Source organism: Camarhynchus parvulus, chromosome 1A (genome assembly GCF_901933205.1).
Source record: "Camarhynchus parvulus chromosome 1A, STF_HiC, whole genome shotgun sequence".
Classification (NCBI taxonomy): Eukaryota; Metazoa; Chordata; class Aves; order Passeriformes; family Thraupidae; genus Camarhynchus; species Camarhynchus parvulus.
In genome coordinates, this window is record NC_044586.1 from 61,132,737 (window position 1) to 61,150,450 (window position 17,714).

At 35.0% G+C, this 17,714-nt stretch overlaps 1 protein-coding gene across 4 annotated transcripts in view; it reads right to left on the reverse strand.

Moving 5' to 3' along the window:
• The window catches only part of PCLO (piccolo presynaptic cytomatrix protein), a 318,722-nt gene that overhangs the window by 171,902 nt on the left and 129,106 nt on the right, over positions 1–17,714 (reverse strand). For all 4 annotated transcript variants that reach the window (XM_030959381.1, XM_030959382.1, XM_030959383.1 and 1 more), the window contains exon 4: positions 4,182–5,402. In XM_030959381.1, coding sequence (XP_030815241.1) covers positions 4,182–5,402 — 1,221 coding nt within the window. The remainder of the gene's footprint in view (positions 1–4,181; positions 5,403–17,714) is intronic.

Genomic DNA, 17,714 nt, shown 5'->3' on the forward strand with positions numbered 1-17,714 from the left:
ATGCAAAAATTATCCTGCATACCATGTTTTGATATCAATAAGCATGTAACTTACAATAAGCAATACTTACAAGAAAAGCCTCTGAGCTTTTTTCCCCTATTTTGTGTAATCTGAGACTTAGGATATTGTCACTAGCTACATCTCTTCTTAAAGGACAGATAGCTTAATTTCTGTGGTGTTGGCCATCACATCCATAAAGACAGCATCATTGTTAAACTTGCAAACATAATCATAAACATAAGATTTTTAGATGAATGACAAAATATTGCCAAAACAATGTTGATAAAGATTGTATATATATATATTCCACAACTCTTTGAGACTGAAAAAAATGCATTTAAATAAAAAATACCTTTTTTTTCCCTTGTAAATTAGGAAGTACTTTGGTACATGTTGCAGTACAGGGCTTTTCTGAATATTTCAATGGCATTTCCTTTGAGTTTGCCTACTGTGTGTTTTTAATACTGGACAAATTTAGCTCTAATACAGACATTGATGAGAGAAACTTCTTGAGAAATGAGGAAGAAGGAGACTTGTAAAAGCTGCAGTTTGAATAAGACTTTAAAAACAGCAAATGCAGCCTCTTTAACTAACATTAAAAATGATCTAATTTCAACTGTATTTGTGCTATTCCAGTGGCATTTTTGTGATGCCACTGGAATAGAGTTAATTCATTATACAACTATTTTGTATTAGAAGTTTTAGCTTTATAAATATTAATTATTTGTACTGCTCCTCACTTTTACTATTCTTATTTGAAAATATAAAGCTTCTGGTCCAAAAAGCATCTGTATGTAGTACTTGTAGGCACATTTTAGTGGTGAAGTTGGCAGTGCTGAACTAATGGTTGGGCTCCATGATCTTAGATCTTCATGATCTTCTTCAACCTTAATGATTCTATGATTCTACGAAAAAGTTCCATCAGTAATCAAACTAAACCAGAAATTTATTAAAAGAAAAATATGGCTAAAAGAAAAAAAACCCAACAACTTATTTTTTAAAAAGTATTCCTAGCTAGCAAGATTGCAAGATTATGTTCTGTTGCATATGACAGAAATTTTATTTTGCAAAGGAACTCGTAATTTTTAAAATGCCAGTTTGTTTATAGAAGAAATAAAGATATCTAAATTATAAAAAAAATGGTTTCACACAGCAGAAAAGAAACATGGTTGACTAAGCTCCATAATATGCATTTCAATTTTATATTTTCAAAATGAAACATTATATTTGTATCCAGAAAAATTGCTTACAGACAACTTTATCCTCCTTTTTCTATCTCTCTGGGCTGTGTTTTGTGACATGTGTTAGAATTATGATGCCAATCAACACAATATTAATATTTACCCAGTTATTCAACTGAAGAACATGATCATTCCTCCGTAATCATAAGAAGGTTGTAATAAGGGTATATATATATATGTGTATATATATATACATATACATATATAAAATTAATTTCAAATGTATGCCAATTTACAACATGATAATGGGTTCATACAGACCACCTCTGTGTAAAACTGGGCATTACAAGATGACAATTAGCTACTGACAAACTGCATGTGTTAAACCTCCAAAATTTCTAGGCATCCTTTTTAGAACAGCTAACTGCTATTGCACATATCAGTAGTCAATACTACAAGACAGTTTCTCAGGGAAAGTCAGTTTCTGTAAAACACGAGCAGTCAGTTTATTCTTTAAGAACAATTTGAAGATATTTCAAAATATTACTGAAAAAATGCTTTGAAGAAAAAAAAAAAGGCTTTATGATTCCTTAAATCACACTTTGAGACTCAAACATCTAAAAATGTTTCAATAATGAAGTCACTTTTTTTTTTTCTTAAGGATACCAGAGCTCTAAATTCAATTGATATCTATGATTTGCCCTGAACCTGAAAGGAGCCTACAAAAGGGATAGAGTGAAAATATTTATAAGAGCATGGACAGGATAAGGCAAAACGGCTTCACACTTACTGAGGGCAAATTTACATTAGATATTAAGAAGGAATTCCTTATTATGAAGTTGTTGAATCACTGGCACAGGTAGCCCAGAGGAGATGTGGATGTCTCATCCAGGGAAGTCACAAGGCCAGGTTGGATGGGGCTTTGAGCCACCAGGTCTAGTGGAAGGTGTCCCTGCCCATGGCAGAGGTGTTGGAATGAGATGAACTTTAGGATCCTTTCCATTACAAACCATTCTATGATTCTATGATTTCCCATGGATTATTCTACTGTTTGTACTGAATAAGAACTTTAGCCTTTTCATGGCTTCAGGGACTTATTGCTGCCTTTTCTTTTTTTAAGTGAAAAACAGGATAGCAAAAATTGCTTATCTACTATTGCAAAGCTAGAAGAGTTAGTAACTACCATTTCCACAGAATTGAATAAAAAATGACAGTAGTTTGTCAAGTGCAGAAAGGTTTTCCTTTGCATCCCTAATTAAAAACATACCTAATTGAAATCCTCCATATGATTCTACCCTGAAATACACATAAATTATATTCTTCAATGTGTACATGTTGTCTTTTACCTAGTGAAATGGAAGCAATGTGTGATATCTAAATTGGCATCACCTCTTCCACTTCTATCACACGCTCTCTTGGGAAGAGCTGTGTCTAGCAGTGTTTGATGAACAGCACAGAAAGCACTGAAGTACTTCAATAAAGAAAAATTAAAAATAAATCAGAGTTAATTTTACTAAGCACAAGCTAGGTGAGAAACCTTCTTTATTTTTAATGCTGAACAATTTGAAATAGGATTTTCCCAGACCTCCTTTTTGTTTGGTCCAAAGGGTAGGATTTCTGGCTATGTTACTCTAAGCATAATTCAGGGATTCCCTCAGTACAATCATACATCATAACTCTTGATATGATCAAGAGCAGTAAACATAACATGTGATAGGAGGTTTATTTCAGGCAGGAGACTTGGTTTATAAAAATAGTATTTTCCAAAGCAAAATTTCTGAATTAGAATATTTTTATGTCCAGATATCTTAATTATCCCCAGGAAATACATAAAACAAAATCAACCAAATCCTTGACCTTTTTGACTACGATTATTTGAAAACATAATTCTGGCAAAGGTTAAATACTTTCCCTAAGCCTACTCCTACTCTCGTGGCCGCATTTCTCTTCACAGAGAAAAGCAAGGCACAACTTCCCAAGGATATTTTCTGGGAATCCCAGCGAGGAACCTCAGAGAAAGAAAAAACAATTCTTATCTCATTTGCTGCTCCTCTTGTTGTGCTCATGTGGAATGTGTTCTGGAGATTGTTTAGCCAAGGTTACCAATTGCATCCATATGCGTGTGTCAGGACTGTCAGGAGACAGTCACAAGATTTTGTGGAGTTGAGTGCTTGTGCAGTTTCAGTTTAGATGTATTGTAATATAGTATAGAATAATATAGTATAACAAAGTAATTAATTAGCCTTCTGATATCAATGGAGTCAGAGGCATCATTTTTCCCTTTGTCAGGGTTACCCTGAGTTTACAATATACCCTCCTAACATACTACTTTCATAACATAATAATCAGCACCTAATTTGCAGTGCTGATACAAAACCCCTTAACTTTTCATTTCTCAATGCATGCTATTCTTGTCAGCTGATAAAGTGACTTGACCTCTAGTACATGCTATCATAAACTCACCCAGTCCTCTGACTTGAGAGCCCACAAGTACCCTACCTGAATGTACTTGTCTATATGAGATAAAGCAATTAAATAGTAAAAAGATGTAAAGATTGCATACTTTCATGTACCATGTTCAGGTATTGCAAAGTATTCCTAAAATTTATATTATATTTTGTTATTGCAAAGCAATGTACATGCTACTCTCTCAGATTATTCCCTTTTGAGATTGAGAACTGGGAAAACACTCCAACAATTAATCTTTGAGGTCTGAAGAGTCAAGAGATCAAGGTAAATAAATCTGAGATATTGGAAAAATTATTGAACAGGAGCTTTGCCTTAGTTTCAAATGCTTAACTGCTTGAGATTTAAAAACAGACAAGTAACCTTGAAATGTGCATGTAGAGCATAGGACTAACTAGTGAACCTTTCACTCAATGGGAGTCATTGATTTTATCATTTAGAATCAGTTTGTAAAGAGAATAACAGTAAAACAGCAAGGAGAGGGTCTGGATTCTAAGGTGGAGAGAGAGAAGTGGGAGGGAGAAAAACACTTACTGGTTTTTCTCGCACTGCTTCCACGTGGTCAGTTCCTGGCAAAGGTGCTGTTTGAACAGGAATTTCTGCTTCCTGAGCTTTTTCAGCTTTCGAAACCTCTTGTGAAATCCCAGTTGTCAAATCCTCCTTCTTAACATCTTCTTGCTCCTTAGCCTGCAGCCCCTTATAAGGTGCTTCAACTTCTGCTTTCTCTTCAGCAACATGGCCTTTAATCTCAGCTGTAATTTTTTCCTTTTTGTCTTCTGGATGTGGTGTGCTCTTTTCTGGGAGCACAGTTTCTTTATCTTCTTCCAATGTGCTTAGGGGTATTTTTTGATCTGCAGTTGTTGTTGCAGGAATTTTATCAGCTGAAGGTGTCTTAGAGAGTTTCCCTCGCTGAAGTTTTGTTTCTTCTTTTTGACCTTCCTCTTGGATTTTATCCACCGATGAAGTTTTCTTTAATTTTTCATGTTGAAGTTTTATATCTTTCTGAATTCCATGTTGGATTTTATCAACTGAAGCTGCCTTTGGCAATTTTACCTCCTGAAGTTTTGTATCTTCCCTCTGAGCTGCAGGTTGGATTTTGTCAGCTGACAGTGCCTTTGCCATTTTCATCTGTTGGAGTTTTTGGTCTTCTTTCTGAACTCCTTGTAAAATTTTGTCAGCTGAGGGTACCTTTGCCAATTTTGCCTCTTGAAGTTTTATGTCTTCCTTCTGAACTCTCTGCAATATTTTATCAGCTGAGGATGTTTTTGCCAGCTTTGCTTCTTGAAGCTTTTCATCCTCCTTCTGAACTTCCTGCAAAACTCTGTCATAGGAGGCTGTCTTTGTCAATTTTGTTTGCTGAATCCTTGGGTCCTCCTTCTGAGAGGCTTGCTGGATTTTATCAGCTGAGGGTGTCTTGACAAGTTTTCCTTGTTTAGGTTTTGCATCTTCCTTTTGAATTCCTTGCTGGATTTTATCAGCTGACAATGTTTTTTCCAATCTCCCCTGCTGAAGTTTCGGAGCTTCCTTCTGAACGCCTGGTTCTTCTTTTGGCTTTGCTGCTGCTGGAGTGGGTGGTGTGGAAGTCTTCTGAGGGGATTGGGAGACAGCAGGCACAGGACGTTTCTGAGGAGGAGCAGGTGGTTTGGATGTTGGTTGTGAAGGGCCTGTTTTCAGAAGTGGCACCTTGCCCATATCTCCAAGTTGTCCTGACATTGCCCTTTGAGTCTGGCAGTTTAAGCACAGCCATTCCTGTACCTGTGACACAAAAAAACATATGAAGTTACTTATTTGAAAAAGTAACAATAAAATCATACAGTATTTTCAGCTGATACAGTTAAATTCTTTCCATCTGAATGCTATGCATCCTGGTAAGTTATTTATTTTCTTTCCTGCTCTTGCAGGAAGCTCCATAGCACCATTCCAGAAATGGAGCATATCAGGTTCCAGACAGCCAAGATGAACAAATATAAAAAAGGCACTGTGAAAACTAACAGCAACAACATTTTTCCAAAGTATTGATGACCTATATGTGCAAAGTTTGCTGACATATTTATAACATATATTTCTTTCTAAAGCCTCTATAATCTACCCTTAGGTCCCTATAATTTTGCTAGCCTGAGAAAAAGGGACCCAACTGGCACTCATGGCTGTGTTTCTCTTAGGAAATCCTCTCTTGAGGTTTTGTACAGGTATCTGTATAAATTCATTATGGCTGTAACTCAACAGGAAGATCACCTCTCTGCTCACTTTACTGCTAAATCCCTGCTGCACACTGGCTCATTTTACTTTTCTTCCCAAAAAATGCGAAAAAGGACAAGTGCTTCTATCTGTGCAAAAGATTTCCTTGCCAGTTGCCTAGCTACTACATGAGAGGAGTAATCACACTGTTTCCAGTGGGATTTAGTTCATAGTTCCTTTAAAATAGCAAAAGAAAATTTTAAGCACAGAAAGGCACCAAAAGGAAAGAAAAAAAGTCTCTTCTGGATACTAGAATAGCTAATGAAGGTTTACTTCACTAGTGCAATATGAGCTTCACTGGTGCATAAGTGGTATATAATGTGCAATAAAATCTACATTTAAAAATAGCTGATCAGCAATTTTTATAAGTGATATATAAATTACAAGAAACACAGATGATATGACAAAAATCTTAAGTAAGAACAGCTCAAATGGGCTAGTTTTATGGAAATGTGACTAAGGAGAGGCTATTTAAAATTTTGGTTGAGACACAAGCAAAGCAAAAATATATGCATTATCATTCAGGTCATTAAAAAATTGCCTTGTGTATTTATTATTCTACTTTTATAGAAATGACCAAACTAGTGAGTATCCTAGTAATTGACACAAAACCATTTAATAATAGTACCCCATAATATTTCCCCAATAAATGCAGTTTATCAGCTGAATCAGTAGTCTCCCCTAACACTTACTATATCCTTTGCAAATCCAAGATGAATGTGGCTCTATATCAGACTATTAATTATAATTTAGGTTTAAATTATTTTCTGTTGAAAAAAGCATTTAAACATAATCCTCCAGGATCTATTATTCTCCTCCTTAGGAGTTAAAGTATTCCAACTACACATCATTTGTTGAGGAAGCACTAATTAAGAAGTAAAATTTATTTTTTTTTATGAATGTTCAAAATTTAACTCAGTTTTTCTTGCAAATATTTCTTTTAGATGGGGTTATCTGGAATTCTTAGCACAGTTTCCTCTCTTTTCCTAGAAAACAGTATTGGAAGCCATACATATGTCGTGTACTGTCTTTTATAAACTGAAAATAGAAGCAATGCTCCAGGAAAAAAAATCTGCCCCACAGAAAATCATTATATAATTATTAGAAGTCTGAAATTGATTAAAAATGCCAGATAAAATGTAGCATAAAAAGACTACTGAAAAACAGATCCAATTTCATAATAGCTTTGATTGTTTTCTCATAAAGTTTGTGAATATCAATATAAAAAACTTGGCAAAATAATTATCATAGTTATTTTTTTAATTTATTGGAGGGCTGAAAAGATTTTAAACTCACAAAAAGGGGGTAGATTTTTCTTTATCCATTCAGCCTGAAAAATGCTCATTTCCTAATGTAAGCAAAAATAATGCCATTATTGTTTGTGCTAATATAGCTTAAGTCAGCACAGAACATGAGAATAAGACAGTGCTTAAATGTATTAAGCTTTTCAGAATCTAGCCTTAGCCATCTTTAATTACATAAAAACATAATGAAGGGGCTTCTGCCATGAAATAATCCATAGTTCAACAAATTACTGGTATATAGATATTGTTTATGAACATGATAACTTATACTTTAAATTCACATGTTCTTTTCACAGATTGCAACATTTGTTTGACCTATTCTATTTCCCTATATCCATACTCAGTTTCTAGGGCCTCTATGTTTGTTTCTTTTCTATCTACGTTTGGGGTACATCTACACTTGGCTCTCCTCCTGTTGATGCAGATTCCATCTTGTACCTCCCAGCTGCAGCCTACTCACTGCTCATACACTTGCTCCTTCTCAGATTCATCATCACTTCCCTTTCCCTCATTTAAATCCTTCACAGACTCTGTTCTCTGGATGCCTATAAGAACTTCAGCAACTTTAGTAACAGTATTAAGTGTTTAGTTACCCTGTCACTGTTTCCTCTACTTGCTGTCTCTATTTAGTGTCTTTTCTCTGGAGTAAATTTCTGCAACTCAAGGACTATGCTTTGTGCTGAGCACATGGTAGAACTCTTAAAAAGGAAAATAATGACAACTAACATGAAGAAAGGGATTTGATGATTAGCAGATTGGCAAAATGCACTAAATCTTATCAAAAGAGGGAACTCCCAGACTTGCCTCTCTGCCATAATGATGAATGTGATAGTAGGGAAATAACCTGGAATTGTCCAGATATCCAGATTTAATGAACCTTGTCATTTTCCTCTTGGACTTCTTCTTCTGCTTTTATTTACCACTTTGTTTTTTCATGCTGTATAAGCATTGCACAAACCACTCCCAAAGCTATGTGTTTCATATGATGGCTTTTCATTACTATGAAGATATTTGGTCACAAAAGAATGTACAAAAATCATCTTATAGCACCAGGCCTCCAGCTCCTGATTCTCTGTCAGAATGGTTCTCCGTAAAATCAAATTTTGTACCATGAAGTCATATGCCTCAGTCTTAGACTTGTCTTTTCCTCAGTTAACCTCATGCCCTTAATGCAAGCTTTTCCCTAAGGCTACCTCTTCAGTTAGCCTGTCAACCCAAATTTATTAGGACTTGGGAAATGGACATCATCTTCTTTTAGCAGTCTTCACTAGATAAATCTTCTTAGTTCTTTACAGAATTCTTCACACCCTTTGGTCCCTGAATTGGCCATAGACATTATGATTGGCAGTGCAAGTGATACAAGTGCTTTAATACCCTGAATCCACAGCTCTCCCTGGTTTCAGCAACCCTTACAACCCAATATTGCTGGGCAGAGCAAAACAGCTCTGTCACAATGTTCTCCTCACACGGTTTTGTAATAAACAAATGTCATTATGAAAAGGGCACACGTCTAACATTCATTGTGAATGTCAGTTTTTCAGTCATCAAGCAAGAGCTCTGCCCTGCTTGTTACAGAATGGCCCATTCTGCAAACTAAAGGAGTGAAGGAACTCTTGAAAGGCTCAGCTCAGAGTTTCAGGTGTCTGATTCAAGGACTAGGCTGGTACAGAATAGCTGAGAATCCTCATCTCAGTTTTATTGAGAAAAAAGCTGCTGAGATGGTATTTTAGAGAAAACAAGGTGATATAAGAATGAAAAAAAAAAAGAGTAAAACCACATAGTGTCATAGCGAGAAAAATTCAGGAAGAAATATACTGACATGAAGAGGTACAAAGCCAAAAGGAAAATACAGAGAAGTGGATGGTAACAACCCAGCAAGTGCAAAGGTTGGCTGGTATGTTCCAAGGAGGTGGAGAAGTTGCTACTTGCTGACCTGACTGATGACTGTCTGGCCAGCAGACACTACCAAAAGGGCTCACTGAGGTGGTGAATATGTCAATATTAACAGCTCTTCCTTGGTATCTGTCTGCTGTGTGTGTTCATCCACAAATTGCTCTGTACTCCTCAAGTCTGTGCATCCTCCTTGCTGTGTTTGCTCTGCCTGTGGTAGACACTGCCTGAACAAAATGCAGAGAGGGAAGGCTACATTCCCAAATAGAATGAGAATGCTGGCCTCAGCAGTTCTTTGGGATGTGTGATCTACAAATTCAAATCCCACACAAACTGAGGACTTAGATCTCCTACCTCTAGAAGAAATATTCAAATTGCTAAATCTACATATAAAAAAGTTACCACCTATGCCACATAGATTGATAGAGAAACATAAATATTCAGAGTATGACCACAGAGATTGTAGATCTGGCAGAAGAAAAAAATACAAAAATAAAATACTAAAATCTCACATTTTCTCTATCCAAACAGTGTTAGGCAGGCAGGAGGTAACTGTCTAAATGAAGCCAGTTTGGCAGAGACAGGGTCCACAGTGAAGCCTCTATGGCATCCAGAATTAGAAAAAATGCAGATAGGTTTTCACAGAAATAGTGTCCGTGGAGGTCACAAGCAGTTTTCCAGGCTCATTCTCCTGAATTTACACATCAATTTTGTCTAAAATGTCACTTAGGAACTTAAACTTATTTTTGGATTCCACCTCAAGTGGAGAAATGATGTGCAAACAAATGCTTAGTCAGATGGTTGATTTTTGGAGAAAAGGTTAGAAAAATGTGGCTAATTTAACCAAGGGAAATGAATCTCACAAATATGACTTATATGGGAGGAAAGGTATATTGGCTGCAAACCAAATGGATATTAATGGTCCATGGACAAATTTAGCTTAAAATTAGGACACCTTCCTTGCCAGTAGTAATTTGAAGTTTGGAGTATATTACAGTAGGAGTGTGGTACAGAGAAACACAGTTAATTTCAACATATGATGTGACTGCCAACAAAATCACTCAATGATTCATGAAATTCTACCAGTTTTAAAAACTGCATTTCTGTAATAGTAATCATGAGCAGAATGCATTATATCATTAGCATTAAATAGATTCACAGAATTTAGTCGACTTTAAACATCAAGGTGTCTTTAAGCCACTAAAGAGAGATCATAGAAAACCCCAAAAACTGGTTCAGATGAAATTAAAGCATCACATTAAAAAAATAAATTGTAAAAATTCCCTGGAGAATAAAGAATTTTTCAACAGGAGGAGGAAGGTATTACCTTTTCAGTTTCAGAATATGTTTTTTTTATTTGCTAAAGTTGCAACCAAGATGAAATTGTTTTCTGAAAAATGCAAAAAAAATTACCATCTTTTATCTTTTTCTCAAAGTTTCAGTATGTGATTGAGGAAGATTAAGTTATCTCAGCCTGCCATTATTGTTACTAATTGATATGTTTAGTTGTAAGCTGCCACAACTATGAAATAAGTAATTTTCAATGATCTCTTTTTTCTTCCACACCAAGTGATAAAGTTGTAAATACTGTAGCAGATTGCCAGAAAAGTACACAGGAATTGGTGTTTCTCCCATGTGTCAGGAATTATCTGCTCCTTAATTTAATAGTGTTGGGACTGCTGAATATTTCACTCAGTTATGTACAGATGAAATACAGAGTATGACAACACAAAGATGACCTACTTCTTCAAGTGACGACAATTCTGAGAAGTGTATACCCTTACCTTACTTCAAGATACATCTCAGCACCCTCAGAAAAAGCTCAAGTTTTGTGTTTTTTCAGCAACTGCTCTGTTGTATGGGAATTTTTATTTTAGCCATTAAATTTAATATATAATAGGATTTTTATGTGTATAGTGTCTGTGTATATTTTAATTTCCCTTAGTTATTTTACTGAAATCCCTTAGAGGCTTAGAATTATGCTGTCAATGCACAAAAATGTATCCCTAGTGTATATATACACCATTACTGATGCAAACAAACCAAAATTGTGGAAAAATAACTTTTTTATTGAGGAGAGGCTAGCATCACTGTAATTGTTTTTACTCTGCGTGTAACTGCACTGCGATAAGTTTGTTGCTTTTTTCATGCATCATTATAACAAGATGACTAAAAGCCCTCCTGTATTTGTACTGGCAAGCTGTAGGGTTGCTGTTGCCCAAAAAAAAGGCATGATCCTTCCTCCTCAGTTTTACACAGAGAAATTCCCATCAAGCACTCTAGTACTCCTGGTGACCACTTCTTCTGTTAGCATGGCAAAAACAAACCCAGTGAAGGAAAAAAAAAAACCCAAAACCCTAAAAAACCAAAAGTGTAAATGGGCATCATTCAAAGGCCAACCTTTTGTTTATAAAACATTTAAAATATATTTCAATTTTGACTTCTACAATGAAGTACACATGAAAATCAGCTTTCTCTCCTTCCATGTCAGTGACTATACAGTTGTCTTATTAAGCAGTCTTGTAATCTGCAAATTCCATCTCAGAGGGGCTTCTGGATTATTTTTGGTTTCTCATTTCACTGACAAAAGCCACTGCATTTAGAGAATTTGCTGGCAGGATAAGAAGATAATAGTTACATTCATAAACATATTTCAGTGTATATCTGACAACCAGAGTCAGATAAAAATTGTTGCAGCGACATTCCCTTTCACAGGTTCTTTTAAGGAAATTCCCAGTTAGATGACTAAAATGATTTCTGGTTGCTTGCATATGTGACAAATGACCACACAGTTGTGCATTAGTGAATAGCAGCATCTGACCTCTATTAATGCTATTCTTAACTTGCTTTGATAGAATTCTAGTTCTTAAAGATTTCTGTAGATTCTATAGACAAGGAAATCCAAGGCTGTGTTAGTGCCTGAAGTCATAATTTTATGGTAAAAATACAGTTTTATTAAATAGTTATTTTATAAACCCGTTTAGTCAGAGCGTTAAAAATGTTAGGCTATTGTAATCCTTCTTGGCTATATGTAGCTATTGAGAAGCCTCACTATGCTCCTTTGTACCCTTTATTACAACAATCTCAAAGAATAACAGTTTTCTGTGCCTCCTAGCAGCTGAATCATGATTTCCCACAAACTGGTCAGCAGAATACGTGAGTGTTCCCATCCCACCATTGCTATTATTTGTTCTGAACTGACAAAATGTCTCGTGTCACAGATGGCACTAAAACAACAAACAACACCATTCCCTGAAGATTGTTTCTGTTCAAAAACCAGATCTTTGCTATGGAACTAGGTTCCATAGCAAAAAGGAGAACTGTTACTTTTATTATACATTTCACAATATGTATTTAGTTATAAACTACAAAAGCAATCTTTCTACCTGAACCTTAATAGATCATATATATAAATACCTTAACCATTCTTTCTAAGAACTTTTTATTTTGGTCATCCCCAATAGAATATACATCATTGCTCTTAAAAGCCATTCTGCATTTTGTTTGCTCTTGCAAATCAGACCATCCTAAAAATAACATGTCCAGTTCACCCCAAAAATATGCTTTGTAAAACCAATAAGACGTACTGAAATATGTCTTTTTTGCCCATTTTTACTTAATAATGCATTAATTTTTTAATGAAGAAGAATCACTATGCTTCAAGTGAAATACTATAAACTGAGGTATAAATACTTAAAGAAAAAAAAGCTGATTTTTAATTTTTTTTTAAGTCCTAGCTCCATCCAGTCTTATCTAACCTAAATTGTAAATACTTAACTGAGGACCTAAATTTATGACCCTGGCCACTCAGATTCACTCAGCAGGCTATGGGACCTTCTCTCCAGATATGAACAGTGTTGGTGGTCTGACTATTGTATCAATTCCTGATTAGGGAGAGAGCCTGCAGCAAGCTGTGTTCCACACAGACCTGCCTTCAAGGATGAATGTGACATTTGCTCAGAGCCTACACTAAAGTCCAAAGATTAACTTTTCTCAAAATAGCAGACCAAGAAAAGACCTAAATCTGTAATCTGATATTTAAATAAATGGTCTGATATTCAAAAATCTCTAAATACCTGAAGACAGTTCCACTGACTCTTTTCCACTTTTCAGTTTGTCTCTTCTGTTTGAATTTTTTAATCAGAATCACAGCGTACATATCTGTTGTATCAGTTATTTATAATTTACATGGCTTTATAATTTCAGTTTATTAGCAATGGTTTGCATATAATGTTTGCTTTCAGTGTCATGTGAAAGATATCTGAATCCTTTAAGGTGCCTGAAAAATTAGGGAGACAGGCAAAAAAAAAAACTTACAAAAAAATGGGGGATAATTTATGGTCAAGGCAACAGTTTATTCTCAATGAAGAAAATACAGGTCCAGCAGAAAGGGAAGGAAGGTCCCTTACCTGGCTTTGGACAATTGTATTAATTATTAGCTACAGATACAGGAAGAAGTTTGCATGTAACGATTTTCTGATCCGCTGGCAGCTGCCATGGCAGTAAAGAGATAAAAGAAATAAACAAAGGAAATAGATCTGACACCTGTGCAGAATGACCGTGGCTTTGTGTGATATGGTACGTGCTGAGAAGCACACAGGCCTTCCAGCAGCTTCTGCAGCTCTTCCCAAGGGACATCTCTCCTGAACACCTAAAATGAGGAGGTGAAAACCAAACAGACCTCCCCGCCACAGGCAGCGTGCAGACAGGGCAGAGCACCACAGCACAGAAAAGCCTCTCTCTGGTTTTGCAACACGAGCAGAATAACACTTTATCAGCAGGTGTGACCATTTCTACTGATAACAGGCAAATTCCCAAGCCCTGAGGCAAAGTCTGGGGAAAGGCAAGGGGAGAGATGAGGTGCAGGTGCAAAAGGGAAAAAACAAGCTTTTTTGTCTCTTGGCTTCATCCTCTTTTGAGGTTGCTGCTGATCAGCTCTCAGGGAGACTGCGGTGACACGTTTTAAGTGGCAATAATCTTTTCTGTATGTCCCTCTCATTGTTTTGACCTTGCACTTTCCTGCCTACAATTTTTCCTTTGTGCCACCACATAATGAAAATATTGGAAAGATTTTCTTAAAAAAGAATATGCCATTTGGTCAGCAGGGAAATCCTGTCAAAAATTGTAACTCAAAAATGTAAGCATGCTGTGTTCTCCCATAGTTTGGAAAATATGTACAAGAAGAATAAAAAATAAAATACTTTTTTTGGGAAACTTCAAACCAATATTCATTAAAAATTCTTCTCAGTATTTTGTACAGGAACAGGAGTGCAATCTGTTTAAAAGTATAACATACTGTGATGCTAGAGTATGACTTAAAGCAGATGTTCTCTTGGTATAATAAATTAATAAATAAATCCTAAATACTCCACATAATAAGCTTGGGTTTACTTTGAAAAGACACCATAAAATTATACAAAGAAAATACCAAATAATCTAAACCAATGTAAATCTGCCCAAAACAAAAATACTGCTAACTCTCAATTATATTAAATATAAAAGGAAAATACAGTTCTTAACTGCTAGGAAAACAAAACTAAACTAAACAAAACAAAACCACACCACCACCACCACCACCACCAAAACAAGAAAAAAAATACCCAAAACCAAAAAACCACAAAACAAAACAAAAATCCAAAACAAAAAACCTGTGAAATCTGAGGTTTTATTTTTCTGTCTCATTAGTGTCAAGAAATCTGTCATAGGTCCTTAGAAGCAAGGTAAAGGCCTCAAAATATTCAACTATAGTAGGAGTACTCCATTTCCCAGTGGGCTTCCAATTCAAATAATAGACACATTATGCTTGAAAACTATTAGTTTTATCCTTCTAAAAATAAAATTTTCTCATGTCTCAAAATACACACTGTACAATAGAGTGGGGAAAAAAACCCTACATAAAATGAAGTGCTTCCAAAATTATCTCCTAGCATTCCTTAGTTGCACTTTCACTTCTTTTTGCTGTCTTCAGAAGGCAAAAGAATCCTCTCAAATCAACTAGTCACCTCAGGTCTGATACTAATTACACAATTACTTATATAGTTTAGCTGATTCAGAATTTCTCCTTGATGAGAAGACAGAGGATCCTTCCATAAACTTCAAAAATATTTCAGGGAGAGGGCAAATCCATAATTGTTCCCTCATATTTGCATGAATGATACATAGACAGACATTCACACGCACACAGAGGTATGAAGCACACAGGAAGCCAAACAAAGTTTTATACATAGAGTTTTATGTCCAGAAGGGGCCATTATTCTCAACAGATTTGATTCTTTAATGACGAAATCCTTCTAGTTTCACAAAGAGTTTTCTATTCTCAATGTTTCAGCATTTCTTAGAAAGATAACCAAATTTATGGGGGGAACTTCTCTGACTTCAAAGATTTTTCTTCCAATAATTTCTCTATCCACTGAATTTTTTACGTGTTGGCTCTTAAATGGCATAAAAATACCAAAACAAATGCTAGAGAAGATATGAATTTTAATTATACTTATGTTATAAAGAACCATATTAAAACATTAAAAAATAATCTCTAAAAGAAGCCATGCAAGACCAAGATGCATGTGGTACAAGCTCAGCACCTTCCCACACCATGTGGCTGAACTGTAAATGGGAGTGATACTCACAGTCCCTTTTGGCAAAAAGTATCACAGTTACTTTGTCATGAAAATAGCTTGTGGTTTAAACTGCATAACACTCTACAACAATAATGCTAAAAATATAATAAATATGGCTCTACTGTGAAATAACACATTTGCCATTTGAATTTTTTGTATTCTTCTTATTGTTATTATTACTATTACTACTATACCTAATGCATTCATACTTAATAGTTTTGTGCCTTATGTCACATTTGACAAATCTTATTCTTGTGGTTAATATTTGTATCATTCTTACAATGACAGCAGAAACTGTATAGAGCTTAACTTTTATCTTGAAAGCATGGCCTGTCTTGAACCATGTTTTAAAAGGGTATTTGATGCTCAAGTGTCCTTAGTAAAACTTCTAGATAGATTGAAAATCGTTGAAGAGTTTTAGAAATACATTAAAATACTTTTAATATAAAGAGTTCTTGAGTTCTAAAGTTCACTACTGTTTTTACTCTGTCATTTCAGAAGTACACATTTCTCTTTCTTTACTTCTAAACCCAAAATATTAACATCTGTCATAAAACCAAACAAAAACTTTTAATTCTCCAAACCTTGGACTGAATTCTATATTTTCATCCCTTATTAAAAAACTCAAAATGGCAAAAAGTAACGCTTAACATAAATAACAAACAAACAAATAAGAGCAACATTCATTTGAAGTTTTATGTTTTCAAATGTGTTGCTGTTATTCAAAATAGACTGATCTTATTTCCTCATTAAAAGTCAATTTTCAAGTCTTAATTAAATTTGAAGCATTTGCCCAATCCTTGAAACACCCTTTTAAAGAACCTGTTTATATCATAAATAACATGATCTAATCCTCAGTCTTCCAGGATAAGTGATACTAATGTCAGCTTCTAATTAATTTAATTGTATGTTCTCTTATAAGTCAAGGACAAACATCTGGAGATAAAAATGACAGAGAAGTCAATAGCTCTCAGTGGTTTGATGAAAAGTGAAAAGTAAAAAAACCCAAAAATCACAAAATTAAAAATACTCCCAAAAAACACTCCCCAAACCCCAAAACTTTCTGCTTATCTTTGTTCTCTGGGCTTTAAAAGCCCTCACATGGCCAATGGGATCCTGATGATTAAAGTGAAGTAAGGAGCTCAGGCAGGCAGCACCTCCACTGTTCTGTGTAACAATCCTCAGCAAAAATGTTACAACCACTTGTATTGTTCTTTTATTCCTCTTCAGAGAGAGACCCATAGCTTTCTGTGACTCACAAGTTCTCCACTTACCTCAGGATACTCCTATAAGGAATGGTCTTAAATAAATAAAACAGCATTTTACAAAAAAATAAATAAGTCACAAAACAAAAAAAAAAAAAACAACCCAAAACCAAAAACCAAAACAAAGCAAAAAACTGCAACAGGCTTTTTGTAAAACTGTTCAAAATAATTTTTAGATCTTGGTTTTGTGGCACCTGAAAAATTTAGCTCCTTCACTCTCACCTTTGTTCATAATTTATAAAACTAGGATATTATTTGGGTTTTTTTCTTCTAAAGAAATATATCTTTAGAATTGAAACTTATAGTTTTATTAAACTATATAGCTTAAATTAGGAATTTGCATTTGCATTCTATTTTTTAAATTGTATATATCATGTAAGCCAATTATAAAAAAAAACAAACTAAAACCAAACTTTTAGTAAAATATGCATCTGCCTGAGTAAAACAAAAAATAACCCCAATTATACTATAACTTGATAGACATTTTAAATAACCTCAGAAAGCAAGAGCCTTTGTCAAAGTGGGTTATGAAGAGCTGCAGAAAATCATGAAGAGTGTATTGCAGAGATCATAACTGCAGATGTATGGCCCAGAGAATTCAAATTGCATCCTAAAACACATCAGAAATTATCATATCTGTATTATAGTCCATGTAATCAATTCCCAAGCTTTTGACACCAGAATAATATGCAGTCTGCTTGTAAAATGAACCATTTATGGAGCTCTTTTAAAAAAACATCTCTAGGCAATGAA